The sequence below is a fragment of the Gobius niger genome (genome assembly GCF_951799975.1).
Source record: "Gobius niger genome assembly, chromosome: 4".
Lineage (NCBI taxonomy): Eukaryota > Metazoa > Chordata > Actinopteri > Gobiiformes > Gobiidae > Gobius > Gobius niger.
Genome location: NC_136855.1, coordinates 26372219 through 26399142, shown reverse-complemented (window position 1 = coordinate 26399142; position 26924 = coordinate 26372219). Strand labels below are relative to the sequence as shown.

At 40.2% G+C, this 26924-nt stretch overlaps 1 protein-coding gene across 1 annotated transcript in view; it reads right to left on the bottom strand.

Annotated features, from left to right (window-relative positions):
- Window positions 1–670: 670 nt before the first annotated feature.
- hcn4 (hyperpolarization activated cyclic nucleotide-gated potassium channel 4) overlaps window positions 671–26924 on the bottom strand; it is a 45219-nt gene continuing 18965 nt past the window's right edge. The window contains exons 3-8 of the mRNA XM_079555477.1: window positions 26590–26751; window positions 22934–23152; window positions 11097–11243; window positions 10764–11004; window positions 3823–3987; window positions 671–3112 (exon numbers count right to left, since the gene is read on the bottom strand). Coding sequence (XP_079411603.1) covers window positions 891–3112; window positions 3823–3987; window positions 10764–11004; window positions 11097–11243; window positions 22934–23152; window positions 26590–26751 — 3156 coding nt within the window. The 3' untranslated portion in view covers window positions 671–890. The remainder of the gene's footprint in view (window positions 3113–3822; window positions 3988–10763; window positions 11005–11096; window positions 11244–22933; window positions 23153–26589; window positions 26752–26924) is intronic.

Here is a 26924-nt window from a genome sequence, read left to right as displayed (position 1 = left end):
AATTTACATAATCCGAGGGCAATATAATGCACAGGCTATTCTTGTATGAAAAAGGCAAAGTCCCTTGAGTACTGTTCAGAACAACAACAATGCTCTTTTGTTTGACTGCTCTTTCGATTCCATACTATTCTCACATATGCACACATTAACAGCTGCACTCAGTCAGGAAGAAGTATGCTTTCACCACAACTTAGCAGAATGAGCTTGGAAGACAAAGCGAGCTTGCTGGGGCATGGTTGAGTCTCTCACTCTTATGGTCATGTCCCGATTACAAAATGGAGGATAGCTTTCTTAATAAACCCTTTTCCTCTGCATCAGAATCAGTATTAATATAATGTGGTATACAAATAACTCATACAGAAGGGCAAGACAGAGAATTATGGCCCTGCCATAAGTTATAGTATTTTTTTGGTTTGCTATAATGTCTGTTTCCTTCTCCCATTTAAGATCATACAGATAATAAATTACTACAATCTAATAAATATATTTAAGGATCATCAATGTGTGACCCTTTATTAGATGACATGAAACCTGTGGTAAAGTGTAAATAATTCTTAAATACATAAAAGACTTTACACAAGCAGGTAATATATATATACTATATATATAATGCATAGTTTCCTGCAGTAAAACAGATTTATGATATAATCCAGGATGAGGGACCAAAAACAACTAAATTTGGCATTGTTGATATAAAACAGAAATGTACAGTATAATTCACACCCTCCATATTATTGTAAATAATATAAAAGAAATATCTGCATTTAATAAATATGTTCACATCACATAATAAAGCATTTCCTAAATCACAGTTGTTAAAATAAGAAGTGACAGGTGAAAGACAGAAAAGTTCAGTTTGAAGAAGCACAGGAGGAGGGCGTGATCAACTCTCACAAATTAGAAGGGAGTTTGGAGCGCACAGTCTGAGGTTCTAGATCTGGCATAAGAGCTGCAGAGCCTCTTCGAGGAGGCACAGCTGGAGAGGCCCCAGGGGACTGAGTCTGGTGAGAGGGCCCGGGGGATGTTTGAGAAGGGGGGGTTACCCGGCCGCATGGGACCGACACAAACGCTTTGGGTACGAGGGTGGGAGATGAGAACGGAGAGGGAAAATATCCAGTGTCAATAGACGAGCGAGTGGGTGGGTGGTCACAAACTTGTGCCACCTCCTGGGGCAACGATGGGTGGGAGCTGAATAAAAACTTAAGGTCCTCTGAAAAACGGCCCAATGGAGAATCTCTTTCAGGCGTTTGCGGGTGGTTAGAAAGCTGGGAAGGGTAAGAAGACTGAGGCATGAGCAAAGAGCTGTGGGATCCCATGGCGCTGGGGGGGTCACTGTAGAGGAAAGTCCTGCCACTAACAGGGCTCTGAATGGTGGGGCTGGGTGCCACCGGGGTAAGGCAGGGAGAAGCATTTGCAGATCCATACTGTGCCAAGGAGGCCAAGGCAGACTTCTCCAGGAACGTCTGTTGAGGCAGGAGGCCAGATTGAAGGCCTGCCAGGTTGAAATGGCTGAGGGACGAAGGAGAACCATCGAGAGGTGGTTGGCTGTGCTGTCCTCTGGTATAAGATGGGGAGCCATTAGGGGGGGAGTTAAAAAGGTTCAAACCACTGGTAGTTCTGCCTAAACTTGGCAGCTGATGGAGGGGAGCCACCTGAAGGGGCTTAGGAAGAGGATGGCCGTGGGGAAGCTGCCCACTCACAGGGTTAGAGCCAGTGGAAACTGGACTCTGACAACGAGAGGGAACATGTGCAGGTATACTTCCACTGGACGTCACAGTTACCAAACAGGCTGGGGAACCTCCACTGGTTCCAGCAGTGACTTTACTTGTTTGCCCTGCTGATCCTACTCCAACTAAGTTCCCTCCTATATGGGCAGATATTGATGCTGATGGCCTTCCCAGCGATGCTACCATTGATTCTCCTGAAATAAATCCAAGTTGTCCCCCAGTAGGCCCTCCAAAAGCAGCCCCAGCCCCCCTTATAGGGAATCCTCCTGATGCCAATCTCATTGTTTCAACAGAAGCCCTTCCTAATGATCCTCCGCTATTTGAGACAAGAGGTGTTTTAGATGACACACTCAGTGGTGCCTTGGTAAATTCTCCTAATGAGCCACATAGTAAACCTCCCTGTGACCCTGATGACCCCTCAGGTCGATTGGCTGCAGACAGTGCTGACCCTTCAGGAATTCCCAATGATTCCCCTGAGGTTCCAGTTAGCCCAGTCAAAGTTCCTGCTGCCACAAAATGTCCTCCTGGAGGTGTTTCCTTTGCTATTAAATCCTCTGCAGTCCAAACAGCATCTCCAACCGTGGTCCCTTCCACTGACCCTCCCACTGCTCCCCTCGGAGACCACCCTGTTATTCCCCCACAGGCGCCAGCCGCCCCTCCACTTATTCCTGACCCTGTGCTTCCACTCATAGATCCTTGGTGAAAGAGATTGGACAGAGGCGGCGTGTTTGAGCGAAATGATTGTTGCCGCTGTGGTTGTGGGTGCAACTGGGCGGTACTTGAAGAAAGCGAACCAAAAGTAGAACACGGTCCAAAAGCAAAGGCAGACGCCCCACCTCCACTGGAGCCTGACCTACTTGGCCCTCGATGACCTCCACTACCTGAGGCTTGCTGGTTTGAGCTTGTTCCCCCTAAACTAGACAGCATATGCTGGGCTCGAAAAGCAGCCAGCAATGGCATGTCCACATCATTGCGCACTTTCGAGGGTGTATTAGGAGGAGAGTCTCCCTCTGATCCTGGTACAGTTGCAGAGGGAACAAATGTGTTGAGCCTGTTTTGCCTGTTAGTGGGGTCTTTGAGGGAGCCCAAGACAGAAATTGGGGGTCTGAATAGTGTTGGGGGGAGGTGGGGATGGCGTGTTAGGGCTATTGCTACAGAGGTGGTTGCAGCCGCGGCCTGGAGAGGGGCTTGGATGAGGGGAGCCCATATTACTGAAGTAGGTGATGGAGGAGACTGCGCCGTGGCGTTCTGGAATAGGTGGGCACAGTGAGCCATGTCCCTGTCATGCTGAACAATCTGTTGGATTATCTCATTCTCCTGGTAGTTGAGAACACCAGAGCTGAGGTCATGCTGTACTTTGTGCTGCAGGATTGAATTTTTCTTGCCTAACAGCACAGATGCAGAAAAATAAGAGAAGAAAAGGGAAAGTTTAGAGTAGAAGACAGTATATGATCTCACAAACAAAGGTAATTCACATATCTGGTGCATAAAGATAGTAAAGGAAAAACAAAGAGAATAGTGCTCCTAGAATAGTTCATTTTTGGGAAAAATTGAAAGCCTAAGGTCCAGTGATATAAAAATAAAAGTTTTAAATTACTTTAGCTAATTTAGACTGTTATGGATGGTGCAACAATTTGTTTTGGGCTTGATCAATGCACACAAATTATAATAAACAAATTAAGTACTGAAACCAATACTGCCAGCGAGTACTGAGATTCATCATAAGATAAATCAAAACAGATATTGTCAACATGGAGCCAACAGTAAGATCAAGCCCAGTGTGACAAAATAGTGACGATAGAGTAGTAGCCAATGCTTTTATCTTTGTGCAGGGGGAAATAATTATTGGATGAAGAATCAGCAAAATATATTTAACTTTCTGACCATATTCATCAAGCAGAGCTGAGTGACCATGCTCACTGAAATGTGAAACGTACACCTTGGTGGATTCTACAGAGTAAAGACTTTTTTAGAGTGAGTATAGCATGTCAGCAATGAAGGTGCTCATTTTTGTGTCGCAATCTCTTCTTTTAATTAATTTCCTGTTATTCCTGAATTCCCTGTTGTTTTTTTATGCGTTTGTTTTTACACGTACCAATGCGGTCCAGTCTGTCCAAGGCCACAGTCTCAAAAGCTCTTCTCATCATGGGGTACTCCTCCAGTACCTCATTAAAGTTGTCCACAGACAGGGAGTACAGGCGACAATACGTGTCTGCTCGTACACTGGCTGTGCGCCTGCCTCGTGTCAGCAGACAGATCTCTGCAACAAAGGAACAGGACACACTGTAATGTAGACAGAGCAGAAAAATAACATTGTAACCAAAATCTGAAGGAATAAATAAAAGCTAGTACTAATACATTGTGCAATTCAAAGCATTGTAAATGTGGGGGGAAACATCAATATATGTTTTAAGCACTGAAGTTTAAAGAATCTAACAATAAACAAATTGACACAAACCAAACACATACATGAACGTTGTTTTTAGCACATGGATTTTCACATATGCACTGTACATGAAAGGCCCTGGAGGAAAATTGTACTGAACTGTAGATGAACAGTGACAGGTGAGATTCTTGAAGTATGTGAAATAGGTGTAAATATTGTTTCACACTTGTTTGATACTGGTGTGTGAATTGTGGAATTCTCTTGTTCTCTCTACTTTTTATACAAAAAGTGATCGCTGCATAAGTGTAAGAGGGTATATACCAAGTCATCGAATTATGATATAAAGGTCATTTTGGCTTATTCTGAATTAATATTTTTTCTTGACTTGCACCGTCTTGTTTTTTGGTCATATCCCACACTCGCTCTCCCAAACACACTCTCATTCATCCTGGCCAATTGTATCTGTTTTAGTGGTAGGGGAATCTGGCTGGAGGAAACCTACGCAGACACAGGGAGAACATGCAAACTCCACACAGAAAAGCCTGGTCCTAGGTGGGAATCAAACCCGCAGTGATATTTTTGACGACTAAAATTGGACTAAAACTAAATTAAAAGTTTTTCATGAGACTAAAACTATGACTAAAATTGGAAACAGTCTTGGAAAGTGACTGGATTTCTTTCTTAAGCAGAAACATTTAGAGAAAATCTTTTCAAAATTTCAAGCGTATAGCACCAACTGATCCATTTTGTTTGTAAACCAAAACGACAGACTTATGAACCTACAGAGGATCTAATATTCCACGTTTGACAATCCAACGAGGGACATAATGCACAGTATAGTCATATCTGACAGCTCTATAGGAGTTAGCCAACTGAGGGAGGCACTGTGTGCTTGCGCTTGTCCACCATGACAGATGCTTGTAAGTGCAAGTATTTAATCTTCTCCCTGCCTTTCTACTGTCACTAAGGCTTGTGTAGTTTAATGTGTCAAGACTGGAGCTTAAAAGACAAAGTGAGAATAAAAGTTACCCGTGAATTTGACAGGATCAAGTCAATATATACATTATTTAATACATTATTTATAATTGTAATTTCTCTAATACAGTGGTAGACTACTGTCGACAAGCCAGTGATTTTCTCGATAGTTTTCAGTGTAATGCCCGAATATTTATCATATCCTTCATTTAGCTATTATTCATGTATACCACGTACAAGACTGAGTATTTTACTGGTCTCTAAGAAAGTAATGTAAATGTGTGGGTGACTACACAGAACACAAGTGCACAGTGATTTGCCACAACATCAAGAGAGAAATCTTTAGTGCAAATGAAGCAGAAAATCGTGCTGTGTGAATGTGCCATGTTGTAATAGAAAAGACTGTTCATAGATGGCAGGAGTTTGAAAGAGAGCAGCTTGAAAGTGCGAGATAACATGTTGTGTGTACAGTGGGTGTGCTCAGAGCAGGTTGCCCTGGTTATAGCTGTGTGGCTGAGGTCCATTTCCCACTACACTGTCCCGATAATCCTCTCTGAAGAGGAGCATCACCACTCTGTATTAAATCCTCTTGTCTCCTGCTTCTCTGGACCAGGCCAAGACAGCTGTTGAGATGAGGTTGGTGAGCTGAGATGAGCTCTCTGTTCTTGATGTTGTGTTTTGCTAATTGCAGATGTTGCAGTCTTTTCTTTGCAACAAGAAGAGCATATGTTTGTGGTCAATTTTGGTTGGGAAATTGTATGACAATTGTTAGAAATACTAAGAAAACACTTTGCCTTCAGACTTGACAATGATATGATTGTCTTTACTTAAAAATATTTATTTGATTAAAATTCAATTTCTTCGGCTCCAATCATTACATCATTGTGCTGCCCCTTCCTTTTCACTGCTGTGCTCTGGGACCTAGTAACCAAAGCTGTCTCAACTGTTGTTGTTTTGGGGGGTATTTTCTCTTAAAGCAGAACAAAGTAACTCGTGCCCCTAGAGGCCATAAGCGCCACTGCAGGTGTCGTAGCATGTTGCGGTTTTTTACTCATTAATTGTCCGTGAGAGTAAAAATACTACACTGACAGAAAAAATTACACAATAAGATCTTTTTTTTCACTCAAACTTGGCTGTAAATACTGTTTAAGTGACGCTAGCCCGCAGTTAGCTTTACCCGTTAGCCTGTTAGCTTCTTCTTCGTGATTCCATTAGTGAGTATTGGGGCCTCCTGCAGGTGTGGTTTTCTGGCCAGAGACACCATCCCATCGACGCTTGTATTACCCCCAGAGGGACTACGAAAGGGATTTATTAAAGTAAACAAGGTAAATTTGATTCCCTTAACAAAAAGAACTAAGATAAAGGGCCTTCAATATACACATTTACTTTGGTAAGGTTTGACATGTGTCATTCCGCTTCATTTATGGACTGGACTGAGACAACAATGCATCCATCAAAAATAAAGCGGTTATGATGAGCTGGTGCAGAACACGTGCAGTATCTGAGTCCTTAAGGCAGAAGACGCTCTCAGACGCTCTCAAACATTGATATCACTTTATAATAATAGTGTAATACTGTTGCACTAGCCCCAAACAAAAATGGTTGAGATAGTTTTTGCCGCTATCTTCATTCTGATTTCACTCTCCATGTAGGCTACAACAAAGTCCTCGGTTCTTATTTGTGTCTATTATCAGTCATTTGATTTATGTGATGGAAATGATCGTAACACACTGATCTGACAAGGCTCACCTGGACGCTCTGACCTAATGCCATCTCCCATCCCCCCTCGCCCCCCACCCTCGGCCAAGTGGACACTGTAACCTTTGAAGCATCTGCAGTGGGTGCCTGATTCCCCCCGACAAGCACAGCGCTCTCCCTCCCAGCATTAACATAACACCTTGCATTAGCCAAATGCGAGGTGGGCAGGGGGCCCACAATATTTAGTCAAGAGTAAACTTTGAAATCCTTTTACTCAAGTAGAGGTTAAAATGTAGAGACCAAAAGTAAGGGATAATGTATAGAACACTGGTCATTATCGGGAAAATAAGTACAGACAGGGCGAACCCTAACCCTAACCCTAACCCAGTAAAAACGTGCTTAGTGAAAATAATGTACTATTAACTATTAAAGCAAAAAAAAAAGTTATTCCTAAGATAAGATGCAAGATCAAATTAAAATGAATTGAACTTTTGATCATTTTCATACAACAACACGCAGCTTTTGTCACTTTACAGATTTACTCCAAACCAAATGTTAATTTTTAAATTAACGCAATTAAAAGTATTATTTCTTCAGTACTATCTCAAAGATTTCTCAAGTAGAAGTAAACAGTACTGATTTATAAAACGAATCCAAGAAGAATGGTTACTTCAAAAAGTTACTCAAGTATGATTTATACACGAGCAAATGTAAGCGAGTACAAGCAAAAGGTTAGTGATGGCTTGATAATACTACTAATACATATGCACCTGTTTAATTCAAAGCTTTTCTGGATTCTCTAAGTAAAACATAAAACTAAGCAAAATAACATCCATCTCAACTTAACAATGTGGAAAGGGCACTTCACTCAGAGTCACAATGTGAAGTAAGACTAGGGTTAAGGGCTGCAATAGGATAGGATTACCTGGTATTTGTGTAAAAGTGCCATTTTGGCAGTTCTGTAGATTAGAGCATTCTTCTGAGTTCATGGATGAAAAAGGTGATGGGAAGCCAGGATGAAAAGGGCCAAAAGAGAGTGGTATTACACCCTAACATAAGATTCAAGAGTCACTGGATTAGAAGAGGTGCATTTACTGAGAACCAAGACAGGGTAAAACCAAAATGATGACCCTGAAGATAACCCACTGTGTCGCCAACTCACTTTTAACTCCTTCCCTGTCTCTGCCGCTCTCCCACTCTTTCCCCTGTTCTCACAAAGCTGTTATGAGCCACTCAGTTCAAGGCACAGGGAGCCATCTTAGAGGTGCAATCAAAGGCTGCTTTTGATAAGCACCTCTGACTGGCATGAATGCCACAGCAAGGTCAGGGAGCTCTACTCGAACCAAGAAAAACTATACTCTTGCAACACAGCGAACGAGTGAACTGAAATAATACAATTGAGTATTAGTAGAACAGATTAGTGTAAGTAGAGTTCTACTTAATATGCACATGCATTTTGTTTTTTCATACTAAACAGAATCCTCAACATAATGAGTGTCAAAATCACACAATAACAGCTTACTTGTTTCAGACTGATGCAAAATTAAACGTCCAAATTCAAACACTAGCAAACTGATTTTTCCACTCACTGCAGAATGTTATGACCTCACGTGCATACTCACTATAGCCAAAAACAGGTCTCTGAGAATCTTATAAGATAAGCCTCAAAATAAGCAGCTATAAGGAGATCTTCAGCAATATGATGTTGAGGGTACACTTTGAGTTTCTGCCAGCACCAGGGCAGTAGGCAGAGAGTCGGCCTGGCGTAGCTCTATGTCCGTTGGCATTAAATCTGCAGTCACATTACATTTCTCCTCTCCACTAAATGCAGCATGCCCAGCTGATGTTTCCATCCAGTGTCCACTTGTCTCTGGGCTCCTTGCCTCCAGGTGACCCTTCTCAGAGGCAGACTGTGTGTTAATTTGCGTAAATTATTCAGACTGTGTATGAATGAACAATTTATACTACACAGGTGCTAGGACAACATACATATCGCCCACTCATGCTGAACGTGTGAGACTAATATGACAGGGCAGCTTTTGCTCTCACAGCATAAACAAGTCCATCTGTTAAAAACTCATTGCTTCTGACTTCCTGTTTGCTATAGCCTAACTGACAGCCTCCCTGAGATACATACTCCCAGTGATGATCCAGCACCAATTAATTTCATGAATGACTACTTCATGTTTGGTAACAAACTCCCAGTGGCTCCCGGCTTACCTCACTCATCTCTCTCCTCACACCCTCAGAGGAGTGCCACTGCCAGGAATAGTCACAGCCTAATGGAGAAGCTTTGCTTAAAAGTGGGGGAAATCCATATACTGCTTAAAAAAATATCAATTCACTATGATTTCTCAAACATGTTTCAAAACATGAATTTATGTACAACAACAAAAAAATAATGACAACTTGGTCATCATAATATTAAATAAGGCACTGTCTTTGGCCTCCCCAGCTTTGATTAAAGAAAAAAAGGTGCCTCAGGTAAAATAAAAAAAGTAGAGTATAAAGACATTAGACACTATTAGATCACTTTTAGATCAGTTTGAATAGGAATGATGTATTTTTTAAAGCAAATGTAACATCTTGGCCAACATTTGAGACAACATTGCCCTGGAGGAAGCCAAGGATGTGCTGTCTAAAGCACTGATTAGCCCTGGCATGCGTGGAGACAGATTGCCTGTCATCTTTTCATTATTTCTGTGGAACCCCATGAGAGAGGGCATGAAGATGGACTTGAGACAGCAAGCCGTAATTAAACTTCCATAGACAGGTCATGTGATGTTAAATGTTACGCCACAATTTCTCATTACCGAAGTGGTCTTAACGATACTTGTCACGGGATACATTAATCTGCATTTGGTGCGGGCAGAATGGTGGCAGTGTGTGCCACATGTGTCAAAGGTCGTGAAGCAGTGAGGAGGGCAAGTGTTATCTGACCCTGATTAACAACATAGTACATTGCGGATTAAAAATGTGTACACTCTATAACATTACTGTCTTCTGATCTGCAAAACTAGACTATATATAGACTTGACTAAATGCAAACTGCAGCATGCATTCAAGCGTTGGCATGAATTAGAGATGAGGTTCCGCAAAATTTTAAGAGACAAGAACAGCAAAACAAAAAAGAGCTCATTTGTAGCCTCTCATGGTCTGATCACATAGATATATTTAACTTTTAAACAGAGGTCGGCAGAAACAAAGTAAATGTATTAAGTACTGTACTTAAAGGCACACTGCGTAACATTTTGGAATATACTGTTGCCAGCAATACAAAACATGCTGCTAATGACCAGCTAGCCAGGAAAAGCCATTTTTGCAGTGGATAATCAAATGGATTTGGATGAGGCCCTAACCTGTACTCCCTAAATTCTTATATTTGGCCGTTTTTAGTCAATATCTCCATGGAGACAAGCTGCAGTAAAGCTACAGTCAGGTCTGAGGAGGGATGAGTTGCTCACAGCAAGCACACATTTGTTTGGTAGGAATTTTTCAGTGATAAACATAATGTAATAAAACAAATGCTTATATTTTAATCTATTTATTATTATTTTCTACTCCACTGCATTTCTTCAAAAGGTCCAAAGTCAAAAGTAAAAGTTGGCACATAGCCTCATAACAATTGCACTTTGACCGCTTTTAGTTTATGTGGTCTCTTATACTATTTGTATACATCTTCACAGGCCCAGAGTCCACGGGACCAAGAAAAAGTTAAAACTTGAAAATTTAAAACTTCAAATAAATTCAGAAATGAATTACCAGAAATAAATAGATTCAGGTATGTTTTGCTTTAGCTAATCTAAAATATTAGTAACTTATGAAATAGAATTTACCCATCCTGCTTCATCGTTGCCATGGTGTTGAGTGTGCTCAATATTATTCATATAAGATGTGTATGGCATCTTGCATGGAAATAAATATCTGTGTGATTGACCAAATCACAAGAAAATAATACATTTATCACTTTTCCTTACCTCCAAAGTAGGATCCATCTGAAAGCTTTGTCTCCTTATTTCCCTTGGTGAGCACACTGACAACACCGTGCTGTATAAAGTACATCTTCTTGCCAATGGTACCCTCCCGTATGATGTAATCTCCAGGCTGAAACACCTCAAACTTGAGTTTGGTCAGCATGGAAGTGACAAAGTTCGGATCTGCGTTGGCGAACAGAGGCATGGTTGCTACAAGTTTTCGACAGTTAAAGTTGATTATTTCCTGTATAAGAGAGAAAAAAGAAGAACAAATGATTAAGAAGCCAAATGTGTCAATACTAAAAGGAATAGCAAAAGATAGTGGGCACATCTTACCTCACGGAGTGGCTCGTTCAGCTCTCCCAGGATGCTTTCCTCATCAAACATCTTGCCCTGATAACGGTGCTCATAGTAGTCATGAATTCTCTGTCTCATATCAGCCGGCAGCTTGTGAAAGGACATGTACTGCTCCACTTGTTTATACTACAGGGACACAAACAAACAAAAAACACCTAAGGACTGGGCATATTTGAAGGCAGTGTAACATGTTGGATTATACTGTTGCAAGCAATACAAAACCTGCTCCGACTAGATCTACAAATGTTTTAGTTTTGTTTCACTTTTGCAGTGGGTAATCAAAGAATGGATTTGGATGAGGCCCTAACCTGACCAGTGCAGGACACCATGCTCTAAAACAGAGACAAACCCAGGAGTTTCAGAGGATCAGAGGAGCACTGAAGACAGTGCTCCGGTGTTCCCAACCAAGATGGTCAGGTAAGCCCACAGCTCAGGACTGACACCTGAATTTTGTTTATTAAGCACTTACTTATTTACTTAACCTATTTTAATCTCATATTTGTCTGCTTTAGTCAATATCTCCATGGACACGAGCTGGAGACGTCCTGCTCCCAGTAAAGTTACAGTCAGGCCTGAGGGGAGGTGAACCGCTCACAGCTAAGACACATTTTTGTTTGTTAATTTTTAAGGTATTATTCAACAATAAAAATCTGTATAATAACATAAATGCTTGCATTCTATTCCAAAAACATTATAGTAAAACAGTGGCAAAGGTCAAGCAAACAAATCACATCATATTATACCAATATCAATCACAAAATATTATTGAATTTTATAGATATTGCTGTTTTTCCAAAATCTTATTTGACATTGTCAAAGTATTTCTCTGCAATGACTGGAAGCTGAACAGGCTTAAAAGCTCTTCCTGTAGCGATGAATCCATGGGATCCCAGTTTTTCTTGTCAAGAAGCATATTTATTTGTTTTAGGATATTTATTCCCAAGCAAACCCTGCTTGGGGATAAATATCCACTTGCTACTTAACTGTCGGGTGTTGTATATTTGGACACTGATTTTGCTTGTCCATTTCAGGTTGATGTGTGCACTGCTGACTTTGGAAATGTTCCTCGATCAAATCAGTAATATTTGTAAAGCCATGTAAGGGGATTTCTGTTGTGGCTTTGACTATGAAAATCTTACAAAATATTATAAACAATGTATTCATTGCTGTTACCTATGATACAAACAGTAAATCATGTAAAAATATATATTTTCAATAAAAGAAAGCAGTACGTGCACAAGTAGTTCTAATTTGGAGTCTGCAGAATGAGATCAAAGCAGCACACAAGTGCCCAGAGAATAATAAAAGGCACAATCCTTGACCCTCAATAAACATAAAGAGAGAAGGAGGTGTACTTTGATCACCGTTCCAACGCTGCCAACACTCACGGCATGCACTGATATGGCTGACCTTAGATGTCTCCTTCTTTGTTCTACTACTCCACTACCACAGTCACTGCTAATCCCAGGGATGATCATCAAAAGACCGGTCTAGTGGAAATCTAGCATGATAAATAAGGACAGCTGTCTTGTGCAAGTCACTTTGTTTTTGTAAGAGCGAAAATGCTGTCAGGGCTCTTCAGAATCAGCCAGTGAAACTGGTGTTAATATCATACACATGCTCGAAGTACACTGGGGACCGTACATCACACTGGGAAAGGCAGCAACAATCAAATGCAGAGGTAGAACAAAGGGCATAGGAGGGTTTCCCCGGAACAACTATTATCTATCTTTCTTTCCTCTTATGGCTGCAAGCTTTATTGGATAGGAAAGAATATGAAAGGAGGTGAAGATTGAACAAGTGCAGCTGCCTTATCCACTAGGCTACAGCAACAAGTACGAGGCCAAAGTTTTTCAAATCAGCTTTACATCAGGGAGATCATAAAGATCAGATCACGCAAAGACAATAAATTAGGATGACACAGCATACCTTATCACACACCTGGCATGCTGGTCTGTGGAAGGCGACTGACATTAGGGGGCGCAAGCATTCTTGCTCTCACAGTCATATTGTCCTGACACTTTTGACTTTTGAAGCAGGTAAGCAAATTACAAATCTCTCACTTAAAAATATTTCAGTATTGTTTTTAATGAATGTTTTGACATCAAGGTTTCTCATCGGATGCCAGAATGAGTGTGTATGTCACAATCCACATTTCAAGTTTTTTTTTTCTATTGTCCAAATAATGAATAAAATAGCACAGTAGGACATTTGTTTCTCATCAAGGAGAAATACATGGATGGGTGGCAGCATAAAAAACAACTTTCCCATGTGTTAATTACAGGTTTGTTGGAAGGGCGTCTCCTAGTGCCAAGATTGGAAGATAGAATCACATTTGTGCTATAAAATGAATTTTTCCCTGCCCAGTCATTGTCAATGGACCAGCACCCTCACACAGCCGCTCTACTTCACTAATTTAGATCACAGTCATTATCAAAGCTGTAATTATTCCACCATGAAACCATCATGCATCTCAAATGGTTGCTCATGATCTGAAACAGAAAAGCCAACTCAAAGTGATGATTGGTGACAATTTATGTTATTGCGTTATTATTATTATTATATCAAAGTTATTACCCAAACTCCTATAGAGATTGATTTTATACTTTTAAACTTCCCTATGGACCAGTCAGGTCAGATAATGAGCTCTCTTGTTCATTGTGTTGTGGAAGGTCAGCACACTGTGTTCCTGGGTACAGTAAATTACAACAGGCAGTCTTTTATGTGGGTGACTTATCTTATTACCTCAGCAATAACATGGCACACGCAGGTGTTGTGGCTCTCTCTTGTATCTCATCCATTTTGTATTTTTTGATCATTTAGCAGATCTTTTGTCTTTGTCTTTTCACATGCTCGTCTATTTTGCACCAAAGTCATGTGTATATATTCATATAAATTTTTCATATTCTCGGGGTCACAAAGCAGCATAACATGAATAATTTATTAAAAGTGATGAAAGTCACTTGAATACATTTTCTACAGTAAATGTTTATTTTTCTCATAGGTGTGTTGTTGACTTACTGACCTTCCCAGACAAGTCACATATAACTGTATAACATTTTAGACAAATGCACATCTCCCCACACAAACACGTTCAAACATTTAACTCAAGCATTTAACCTTGCAAAATATGATTGCCACAACAAGAACATTGATTTATCATGCAAGAATAATGGTTATGTTCTCACTAAAAAAACATTTGCGTCTGAAATAAACTTGCCATTTTACGATATATTGTATAATGAAACACTGTTATACTGTACTGCATGTATAAAGCTCTGTTTTGTGGCATTATGTCATGGCTAAAAGTCTTCAATTCACAAGTTATGGCTGCAGAATGAAAATAATAAGAGTGTTTGGATCAGTGCCATCGGTCAATCCCTGACTGAAGAGAACGGATCTCACTGTAAGGCACAATCAGAATTAAGCTCCTTGACTTGTTGACAGCTGTGTCCTTGGCTCCGTCAATGAGGCAGGCAATCATTCAGGGAAACACAGGCACTTTTCACCTTCATTAACTGTCTATTTTCAGAGAGGCTGATTACATGATTTATAAACTAAAGCACCTCACTTTACCTCACCTAACTCAGAAAAACAAAACTTCTTCAAAGATGAAAAGGCGTCTCTCAATACATGAATCAAAAAGTTGAGATAAAAGAATTTAGGTGTTTTCAGTCACAAACTATCAGCTTTGTGCTGTTCTCATTAACTATCCCCACAACAGTCGGGCTTAATTATAAAGTGTTAATTAGCGATATAGGCAAGGCAAGGCAAGGCAAGTTTATTTGTAGAGCACAATTCATACACAAGGCAATTCAAAGTGCTTCACAGTTGAAAACAAATAGAATCAATAAAAACATCAACATAAAATTAATCAATTACAGTAAAAGGCGAGAGTGCAGATAAATACTTTCAGTCATATGCATTGGTAAAAAGAACTGTTTTCAGCCTGGATTTGAACATTGTCAGAGTTGAGGCCTGTCTCACATCCTCGTGAAGACTGTTCCAGATTTTAGCTGCATGAAACTGAAACGCAGCCTCACCGTGTTTATTATTGACTCTGGGAACCACCAGGAGGCCCCTCCCTGAAGTTCTCAGGGCCCGAGATGGTTCATACGGCTCTAACATGTCAGAGATGTACTTTGGTGCTAAACCATGAAAAGACTTGTACACGAGCAGAGCTGTTTTAAAGTCTATTCTCTGAGTGACAGGAAGCCAGTGCAGAGACCGGAGCACTGGACTAATATGGTCATATTTCCTGGTTCTTGTCAGGACTCGAGCAGCAGCGTTCTGGATGTACTGTAGCTGTCTGATAGCTCGTTTAGAGAGGCCAGTGAGTAGGCCGTTACAGTAGTCTAACCTGCTGGAGACAAATGCATGGATAAGTCTCTCTAAGTCTGGTTTTGACACTATTCCTCTGATCTTAGCAATGTTTTTCAGATGGTAAAAAGCTGCTGATGTTATTGCTTTGATGTGGCTGTTTAAGTTCAGGTCTGAGTCCATGATCACTCCTAGATTTCTAACCTGATTTTTTGGTTTTAGAGAGAGAGACTCAAGGTGACTGACAACACTTTGTCTTTGTGCCTGTGGGCCAAAAACAATTATCTCAGTTTTGTCTGAGTTTAGTTGGAGAAAGTTGTTTTGCATCCACAAACTGATCTGTTGGATGCAGTGACAGAGTGTATCTACAGGCCCATGTTCACCAGCCGTCAGTGACACGTAGATTTGAGTGTCATCTGCATAGTTGTGGTACATGGGAGGAGTTACAGAGTGCAATGTCATTTTCTTCTGAAGTCTACTGAGACCGACATGTCATAACTCGCGGCAGTGTCCCACGGGTGAACCTAATTTCCAACCTAAAACAAACATCAGTGTTGAATATCAAAATTAGAAGTAGTAAAATCAGTAAAACAGCTCTGCCTGTGTACAAGTCTCTTCAAGGTCTAGAGCCATATGAACCATCTCGGGCCCGGACCCTCAGGGAGGGGTCTCCTGATATTCCTGTAGTTAATAATAGACACGGTGAGGCTGTGTTTCAGTTTTACGTAGCTAAAATCTGGAACAGTCTTCATGGGGATGTGAGACAGGCCTCAACTCTGACAATGTTCTAATCCAGGCTGTAAATTGTTATTTTTGACAACTGAAAGTAGGGTTGAACGATAAATCGCATTGGCAATTTTATCGCAATATTACACAACGGAATTTCAAAATCGCAGAGGCACGCAATTTTCGCCCATAGAAATGAATGGAGCGGCGAGATACGGCGCGACATCCGCCACATGCTTTTTTTTACTTCTCAGTCTAGTTAAGGTGCACTATAGAACTTGGATGTACAGTGAAAATATCAGCGTTTATAATGCAGCCACCGCAAAGGACTATTGCTTTCTTCTCCGTTAGCATTGCATTAGCTGCAGGGCTAATCACTCCATTCCCCCGCTGCTACACGCTCTACTGCACTGATCACAGAAACTCCCTCACCTCCGGATTCACACATCTCTGCCTCCACAGAGATGAAGGTGAGCCTGTGCTGCTTGTAAAGAGTAAAGAGTCGTTTGCGGCTTAGTATAGGAGGTTTATGTTTGGGACTGTTTTGGATAAAGATAAGAACTTATCTCACAGTCACTGACAAAAACACAGGGGCAAATAGCAAGAAATAAAGATATTTAGGCTATTTACAAAATAATTATTCAGTATAAGCCATTGACAGTATAAATATACTGTCATGTCACTGTCATATGTTAATGGCCATGTGGACTATTTGGAATTATATTTCATATGTTTCTAAAGGATTTCATATAAGTAAGTCAGTTTCAAATAAGTCAGTTTCAATATCTCATTGTTTCAGTCTAGGCTATAGTTTAGGTACATGCAACAACAAGTTATTAACGGTAAATGTTTGGCAAAATTGTTCAGTCCAAACTGAAAGTATCTTATCTATACTCTTTGCTCTTACTGTAATAAATTGATTTTCATGTTGTTTCATGGATTGATTCTCTCTGTCTTATTGTAATTAGACATAACTGTGAAGCTCTTTGAATTGCCTTGTGGATGAATTCTGCTCTACAAATAAACGTACCTTGCCTAAAAATATTGGTTGGCACAAATCTTTGATTTAGCTCAAAATCCTGCCCATGACTTTATGGACCCATCTGACATTACAAAACAAAAAATAGTTTTATTATGAATCAATGTCCTGTCCCTGTAACTATGATTTACGGACAAACCCTAAAACAATGATAAACATCAATAGATGATTGCTGGGCTTTTTACTTTGCATAGCAGTTAACACACTGTGTGACTCATATTAGGCCCTATTTAAGCCTGCCTGGTAGATTCTAACAGCCAAGGCATTTAACACATGCGCCACATTCTAATAGAAATCTATTCAAATAAAGATTATACTCAGGCTTTCTGATGATAATTCCCACCATCTTTGAGACCCAAGCTTTATTTTTCCTTCCTCCTCTCTCCTCACAACAGTTCACAGATCCTTGCACAGATTGTGTTTCATCAGTGGAGCCTCCCAGAGGGGTTCCTCCAATCAAAATCTAACAAGTACCTGGAAGTCACGTTTGCATGCTGCGATATTGCCGACTGGACATATGGGCTCTAATCCTATATCCTCATGGTATGTGTATAAGCGGAACAGCATGCCTGCTTTGTGCAGCTCATTTACAGTACAGTCAAGGCTATCCTGCAATCATGAGGCAGTTAAATACAGCATCCTTATTACGCAATCTGCTTTGAAATTCTTTAAACGCAGATTACTCATCTTTATCCAGACTACATGACAATACGGCTGTATAAGGCATTACAACTTACACAATATTCCCTCTGCAGTAGGCAAACACAACGTTGTAGTAACTCCAGAGGAGAAAAGCTACATGAAACAAGTTAAATGTAATATGAGGTAATACAATAAATCTATTTAAAAACTCTGCAATGTGTTAGTTTTGAGTGCACTGTGAATGCTTGGATCATTTGATCAAGCATTTCTTAAGATGATAGCTTTTGATATAGGCCTGCGGGATTTCTAATTAGTAATTAGTGTTACAAATTATTCTTTAAGATTAACACATTGAATGCCCAAAACATAAAAACTCGCTTTGGCATTGTTTTTTAAATTACGAAACTAGACACTCAAATACACCTTATGTGCGATTTTGGTAGCTCTGTGATGAACAGAAGTGAAATAAATGATGATCAAAAACTTGTGAAGTCACGATCTGGACAGTTCATATATTTTAATGCGGACACTTCTCTCTCGCTCACTGGAGCACATTTGACAAAGCAGAGCGGCTTCCCATGAAGATCAAAACAGTTGAGATTTCAACATTTCTCTGAGTTTTTAAATAGTTACAATCAGTCCAATTACGACTGAGAAACATCCAGTTAAAATCTTCAATCTTTAAATGCACACGCGATCGATCTGCGGCAAAATGTGTCAACAATGTTGTTATTGAAAATTGACTTGAACCTGAGATATTTCGGCATTTGCCTCTTCCCATAACATTAGTGCCTGTCCAGAGAGGAGGAGAGGAGAGATTAGGAGAGAGGAGTTAATCAGTGTTTCATAAAACACGCAATATATCCATTTCTAGAAAAACTAGCCTCTGTTTAGCTAGGATTTCACAGGAACAGAGGCACGTGGAATTAAACTGTTTTCACTCACGGAGAGCTTAAGAGTCTCAAAATTCAAACGAGCCACAGCATGTGTCCATAGCTACAGTATAACATAGAACGCAGTGGTGCTACAAATATCATGAAAATGGTCTGGATTGTTGGCACTCAATGTGTTACGATTCAATTGACACATTATATTTATTTGTTTATTTGGTCCGTACAATCCATGTTAATGAACACACATGGAACTCATGTAAAACGTTTCAAACTTGTCCAGGAAAGAGCGTTACAATTTGAGAGATGACTGAAATAAGAACTAATACAAGAATCCCATGCATTGCAAAACGTGTTTGTAGGGGTCTAAACTGCAGGATTTTTGGTGTACCCCGTGAACCCACCACCCCAGTCTCTTCGTCCCCTTCTATGCCGCACCCTCTGATTAGCAGAGTGAAAGAGTGTGCACGCCGTAGCATCTGTGTCATAGACAGATTTCATGTGACGTATGCATACTAAATAAGGCGCATGCGCGTGCTGGCCCGGTGCAAAACAACTGGAGAACTGTATTGCAGTATAATATATTGCGATTAACACACTTTTGTTTTCGTATAAAAACAACACAGTGCCATCATATCGCATTGTTAATCCACAAATAGAATTACCAATAATCCAAGACATTCATTTTATAACATACCTACAGATGCGCACGAGGCTTATGGTCGGACAGATAGTCCGAAGTTGAGATCAAGAATGCACCTGTGACACGATTGGGATCTGCTGAATCCAGACGCGGCGGGGATAACATATGTTTTTTGCACTTCTGCAGTGAAACAGTCAGGTCTGACGCACAAAGAGACCGCAGTAAACTTTGTTGGGAGGGTCAAGAGGAGCAGCTGATAAAGAGAAATTATCATCAGGATCCTGATTCAGCTTGAGCAGGGAAACTCTGTCTGTCACCAACACACTATGAACATGCAAAAAAGGAGACGCATTTTCCCCAGACCTGCGTGTCTTATTTTATTTATGATAAATGGATAAATCACATGTTTTAAGCGCTGCACGGTTTGAGAAAAACATTTGAAGTGCCGTGATGCTCCAGTGTGTGTTGACATGGCACATGGATGCTTTGGCCTTTAGATTTATCTTGTAACTGTTGCAGGTCCTACATGACTCTGCACACCTCCAAAGTAACGTTAATTGCACTATTTAAGAAGTACATCTGCATAGCTAACGTTGGCCATGATTGTAGACCTAAATGTTCACCTTAAAGTGAGCTTCCTTAAATAAGCACCGCATCCTCAAGTGACAAGCTTTCTACGTACTTTGAACTATTTTCAAGCCTTAGCAGCGGTTCATTCATTGAGCCAGTTGTGTGTAGACTAAAGGTAAATACATCTGTAAATCATTTTACAGTCAAGGATAATTCATCTTTTGTAGTCTAATCTGTGTTTTGTTTCACTCGTTGCTCCTGTCAATTAAGCTCTCAATGTTGCTAAGCTTTGAAGTTGGGTTGGACTCTCAAATGAATCTGATTATTTGTAGCTATAGTGGGTTGTTGGCTAAAATGGGTAATGCCTGGAATTTCTAGATGTTTTTTTAGATTTTTTTTTCCCTCCACCTGCCTCACCGGGACCAACCATTGGATTAGGCATCGTATTAGTTTAATAAGAAAAATAGCAAAAGCTAATTGTGTCTTTGTAACAGCCATAATAAGTTTAGCACTCTGTGTAATACATCACAAATATATTATGAAAATGCCAACAAATCCAAATCCAGTAATTACAATGTGACAGACTGTTGACAGCTCAAATACTTTGTACGACTTCTTTGGTAGAGTGCAAAGGAGACCGCTGTACAATTAATTTGGTCAAACTCAATTATTGCTATGGGGCTTTTTAATCGTCAGATCTGTCAGCCAATTTGATGGCAGCCACAGCTCCTGGTTTGGAGTTCGGAGGAGTACAAGGGAAGATTTTTGTGTGTTAAATTACACTGGAGTGGAAAACATTAATCTTTTGCTTAAGCTGAGACTTATTTGAAAGGGCTACAGTAACTATGTTCATGAATCATAATACTTAAAGCTATATGTGTTTTTTTAAGATGAGAACATTAAAATGATATAAATCAATATCACAAATACTTTTCCCCAAAAAAAATTCCCAGCTCGAGTATTGTACATAGTCTGCAAATGAAATTCAAGATAAAGGAGAAAACTTTGGCTCATAAAAATGAATTGCAGTGTACAATAGTTTCCAACAGGTGAGCATCAAGGGCGCTCTGAGCAAAGAGGTGATTCTCAGGCTCCTCGGGGACGGGTCCCGGAATCAGCAGCAAATGACTTTGGGACATCCTGATGGGAGCTGAAACAGACCAGCTGTTCAAACAAGTTAGCAGCAGAGTATATCGAAAGAAGAGCAACCAGCAAGTTGTGGGTTGATTCTGCTTTTCATTAAATATTCACTCTGATTAACAGTATTAATCATGGGCTAAATTTGATATTTGCGCACACTGATTCAGCTGCTAGAATTTTGGTGGACAATCTGCCTCGCTGCAACACATCTTTGGTTTGTAAAGTGCAAACAGCTTTTTGATAATGAGCTAATCTCTGCTCAAATGTAGTTGTTTCGCACCTCAATCTGCTGTGTGTTATTCATTTTGTTAGTAACTATGAGTTTGTGGCTCCATTACCTGGGTGTCAAACTCTCCCCATCCTTTCATCCCTGCAGACGTGGCCAATATGGCAGCCTCGCAGCTCATTATCGCCCATGCTGGGGCTGGAGAGGGCATGACACCCAGGAACACTGCTCAGCCATTACAACCAGCTGTCAGAGTATTAGGCTCGTAGAACAGAGGAGCCTGAGGCTCTTTTCTCTACAATTCATTGGATACATGGAATATACTGTATATCACAAATATTTCCTGATGACAGTATGTTCTTATAGACAGATCTGAAAGCCACTCCTAGTTTGTAGGGGTGTTACAATTCACGTGGAGCAAAAATCTGACAATGCACCGTACCAAAGTGACGCTGCAAGTTTTAGTATATATTTCTTAATATTTAGGCTCCATGGTGCGTATCATACATGTATGTGCGCATCCAAACAGAGCGCATGTATGTCATCATCACTTACTGCTAAATTGAAGGCTGTAGACAATCCACACCTGCACATTTACATCCTCCAAAAACACATGAAAGCGGCGTCTTCGATTATTTGTGCCGCTGGACAATGGCTCGTCTATGTTAGTCTCTTAGTCTGGTAAAATCGTCTAAAGCTCATTGTTGAAGAAAAGTCTACAATAAACCACAAATGCATCAAGGCCGACTCAGTGTGTGATACTCTTAAATGCTGCTTTATGTAGTTACCGGCTTTATTGACGTTTTTAGTGCATAATACTTGTCATCACAGGATCGATGCGAGTTAGCTGCTACCTGCTTAGCAGCTACATAGCTCCGAGTGCTAAACAATCGGCTACGGCCAGTTGTACATGAAATGTGAGCAATAAACAACAAAATCAACAATTTCTCGTTTTCACATGATCGATCGGAACTTTAGCTTGTAGCATTAGCTTTTGGAATGCTTGTGCATCATTAAGGCCTAAACACATTCCCAGTGCAGATCCAGCCACTTTTAATCTTGGGTGTTTAGGTAAAAGAAACACTGATGTGTGTCTTTGTAAAAGTCCCAGAGCTGCTGTAGCGCCGGTTCACAACACGTTGAAGCTAATATTAATATTTAAATAAAGTGGAACCTACCACTTACCAAGCACATGGCCTACGGCGCTGCTTCTTTTTTCTTTTCAATTTAGAGCACTACAATTTTACAAATTTTACTACTGAGACTATAAATATTGTTAACGTTTAGGCTATTTTATTTCAAAACCAGTCAAAACCAATTATTTTTTATATTGTACTTGCACTGTGATGCACTGAACCGAGGGTCCTGCACCCCCCTTCTCTCCTGATTGGTCCCGACAGGGCAGGAAAGCTCACCTCATTGGTCAAAGTGACAGCCCATGGATTGTAAAAAAAATATAAAACCCAGGCGGTCCATTATACAATTACACAATCTAATACATATGTAAAACATTTTAAGCTTACAGACTATAACTTTAAGAATGTCCAGGATACAAAAACACAATTACATTTTTATTATAATAAACAAACAGAAGACAAAACACTTGGTAGCAGCACTCACCTTCTCCTGGTATTGCCGTCGAGACGAGTCCAGCGACTGGATTAGTGCAGTAGCGTGGCCCACAAACATGGCGTAGCATGTAGCACCGACGATCATGCTAAGGATGGTGAGCCACACGTCTGTCATGCCCACCGGGGGATACATGCCATACCCAATACACAACATGTGGCTCATTGCTTTGAAAAGTGCGTAGGAATACTGCTGTCCCCAAGTGTCGTTCTGTAACAGACAGGAGACAGGAACAAAATGGTGACTTGTGTGCTGGCACATTGTTTTCTTTTATTACTGAAAGTGGCCATTACAACAAGGGTGTATTTATGAAAAAAACAACACATGTACAGCACTTCCCAATGCTGAGAAAGCCAGCATTTGGGCAGTAGCCTGAAACAGAGTGTAGATAAGACATGAGACACTAGAGGCCCGCATGACACAAACTAGGTCAGCTATTTAGAAAAATGTGATTTCTCTCAGAGTTTTCGCATTTGTAGCAGATAAATTGGTCTTTTCCTTTTAGATCCCAGTGGTAGTTCATGGCAAATCAATATCAACTGTATCCTGGGGTGACATGTCCAAATTGCTTTGAAACTCATTTCCACAGTGGGAAAAAGCCTGCGAGATAGTGATTTTATTAGTCCTCTCCTGAAAAGGTAAGGAGCAATGACCCAGCAAGATAATAGGACAGCTACTTTAAAAGAAGACAGAAATCCCTGCTAATGATTCCAATCAGGGCCAAACCAAGCATGAGTGAGTCTATCAATGACAGCCGCTTCTCAGGTAATGTTAAACGAATATGAGATTATATTGATTTGAACAGAGGCTGCCCCAGAGCCCTCACAACGTGTTATTCTGTCATATTTAGGTTTATTCTTCTGAGCAGTGGAATTAATTAGGTGATGTTTCCTCTGATGAACAAAAGAACACTCTTTTGATATTAATGAGAGGCTCCATCCTTTACACGGGAGGAATCTTTCTACTCAATACATCTTCAAACAGAACAATGGAATCAATTCCACTTTGAAATCAACATTATTTGTATAATAAACTCACAAATTTAGCCAGCATTTTGGAGATTAATACAGTTAACACAAATCTTGCACAGAACACACTTTGTCACTAGAACAACAGAAATAACACAACATGGTTTTACATACAGTATGTTACTCTATGGATACATGTAGAGCTAAGGCTAGAAACCCAAATGAATAACTATATTATTGGTTAGGCTGCCATCACCCACAAAACTAAACTTGAGCTTATTTGTCATCCCCAGAAATTAGCTTTGAGAATAATAAGCTGTGTTGGTCTAAGCAACTTCCAGCCAGCTGAACACACTTCAAATTGTTCAATTTGCTTCAATTTCCATTAGTATCCATTTTTTTCTTTTACAGAAATGAACTGAAAAATTTCCAAATCCTGTTAAGATCCGCGACAAGATGACATAACTGGAATGAGAATGGGCCACACAAAAACGGACAAGGCAAATGCATTATATTTATGTGAACTAGTAGACTTAAACATGTGGAGCACATAAAGTGTAGCCGGTACTTTTGTTCCCTGCATTTTGTCGGTCCGAAAGGTCCCACATCCGATAATGACGAGCCGATACTAGCAACGCTCTCAGATGTGGAGTTATCAAGAAAGCAACAACAATGTAAACGAAAGGCCCCAGCTGACCCGTCTTGACCAAACAGCAGCCCACCCAAAGAAAGAGAGAAAAAGGCTTTTAACAGATCTAAGCCAGGGTGGAGGCTCATCATTACAAGATCCAGCGGCTCCGCTAAGTGACAACAAAATCGCACATGCGGTTTGTTTGTCTAGCTTTCTGACGTCCATTGTAGAGGCTATTGAAGACCCTTAAAGGGACTATACAAAGCTTAAAAATGTTAAAATTATGTATTTTCCTCCCCCTACATGTTCCAACAATGTCCCAATGTGTAGAATGAGCCCAGACCTATTCACCACAACTGCCTCTAAAATCCTGCACTGTCACTCAAATTCGGGTCCGAAGTGCTGTCATGTACGAGCTTAATATAGAAGCTGCAGTTACACGTATGACCTGAGGTGGCAGTAGTGGGCTTAAAATGGCTAACTTGCATCTGGCCCCTTTAATGAATTGGTAGAAATCTTTTTTTTTTTTTAAAGCATGCGTAAAGCTCATCAGGAAAATTTACTCATCAATCTACAAAACAGATTAATCAAGAGAGAACGTAAATATGACATTTGTAGAAATTCAAGGAAAGATGGCTTTCAATTGTGCTGTAAAGACTGTTTCATAGATTTATGGAACCTTTCTTATGGAGTCTTTACAGCACAATTGAAACCTCAAAATCCTTGTTTTTGTTAAAAATGTAGGCAGAAGATTAGCAGGATATTTATTGTCCAAATAAAAAGTTACAGAGTGCTCCCGTTATGTTGTAGATACTTGTAAATGCATTGTACGTTTTTTACTTCCCTCTGCTCCTTTTGATTCATGACGATTCATGTTTTTTTTCTTTTAACCAAATGGTATAAAAACAGGGGGAAAACTATATTAAGAACATTTTAATATATTTTTACTTTAACAAAAAGTTTCACAACATCAAGTAGTTAATTTATGATGCCGTTTCGAGTTTTGTGTGGATAATCAACTAAATTCTATCAGAGAGCATTCCCAAGCTCTGCTTAAAGGCTTTGAAGCTCAGCACCTGAGTGAATTTAATTTTCCATTCATCTTTCTAAGCTTGGTATATTCTTCTTTGGACAGGAGTATGAAAATATGACATTAAATTACATTTTGACATGAAACATTATGAACTGTTTACGATTAATGCACAATGAATCATATCTGTTTTTTATCTCATCATCTGGGAATCACTCAATAACTGACAAAAACACAAACACCACATTACTCTGAGTGAATTGAAACTCATCTGTTTTGAGGCCACTTCTTTAAGGTGACAAACCTGCACTGATTTATTGGCATGTGATAGAGAAGAAAGACGCATTCACTCACAGTAAATCAATGCTCATTGCTCGCAGCGCTGCGCTTTAAGAGACCCACGACCTGACAATAAATCTGATTACGCTGGGAGCGGGCTCTCTGTAACACGGGGTTAACATAAAAGCTGCAGGTGGAGCTAAAACCTCAGGTGTGACATAGTTCTCTTCCTTAGACAAATGACAACTATAGCATCATGTAACACACTCTGACACGGACATGATGATCTTTGCAAAGCTTGAAAACCACAGATTAAGAGCTAAATCTCACTGAAGCAAAACTACATGCGTTTTAAAAAAGAGAACAGAAAACAAAAAAAGGCTTGCGATAATTAAAGATTTCTGCAAGTAGGTCAATGTCAGGCTGCATGTTATCGTTATTCGTCTTAAATTCTAATAAAGAGATCTCAACAACCTCCGAAATTCAGCACAAACAGTAATTATGATTCCTCAGGATCCATGGTGTTTGTAGATGCTTACAGTAAACAACAACAATCAGAAGACTATGATTTAATAATCATTTTGATTAAAGCTGGGGTACCTGACCTTTTGTTGTTGAAAGAGTAAATGTATTTTTGCCACCTCAGAGTATGTTGTAAACACGGCAAAAAACAGACCGTGGCAAATTGTTTGATCTTGTTGTGTCACATGAATCTACATGAATTGAGAAAACCACTTACCACCATCTTATTTTTGGCCACCCAACAGTCGGCGGGGAAGTCCTGCAGCATGGGCACTAAGAACTGCAGGCAGCCATCCCAGTGACACAGCAGCAGCATCATGCCAATCAAGTTGACTATCCTCACCATGGCGCTGGCCAGGTCATAGGTCATATGGAAGATCTGACGAACAGCAAAGGAGAGAAGAACAGAGCAGAAATAGGTCAGGATCTAGTGCTCAAATCTCTTTCAGATTGGATAGTACACACAGCCACTGGGGAGATTTGTTTTCTCACTCCGCCATCTGAGCGACTTGTGCATGTACAGGATCATGTAGGGGATCGACGCAATACAGG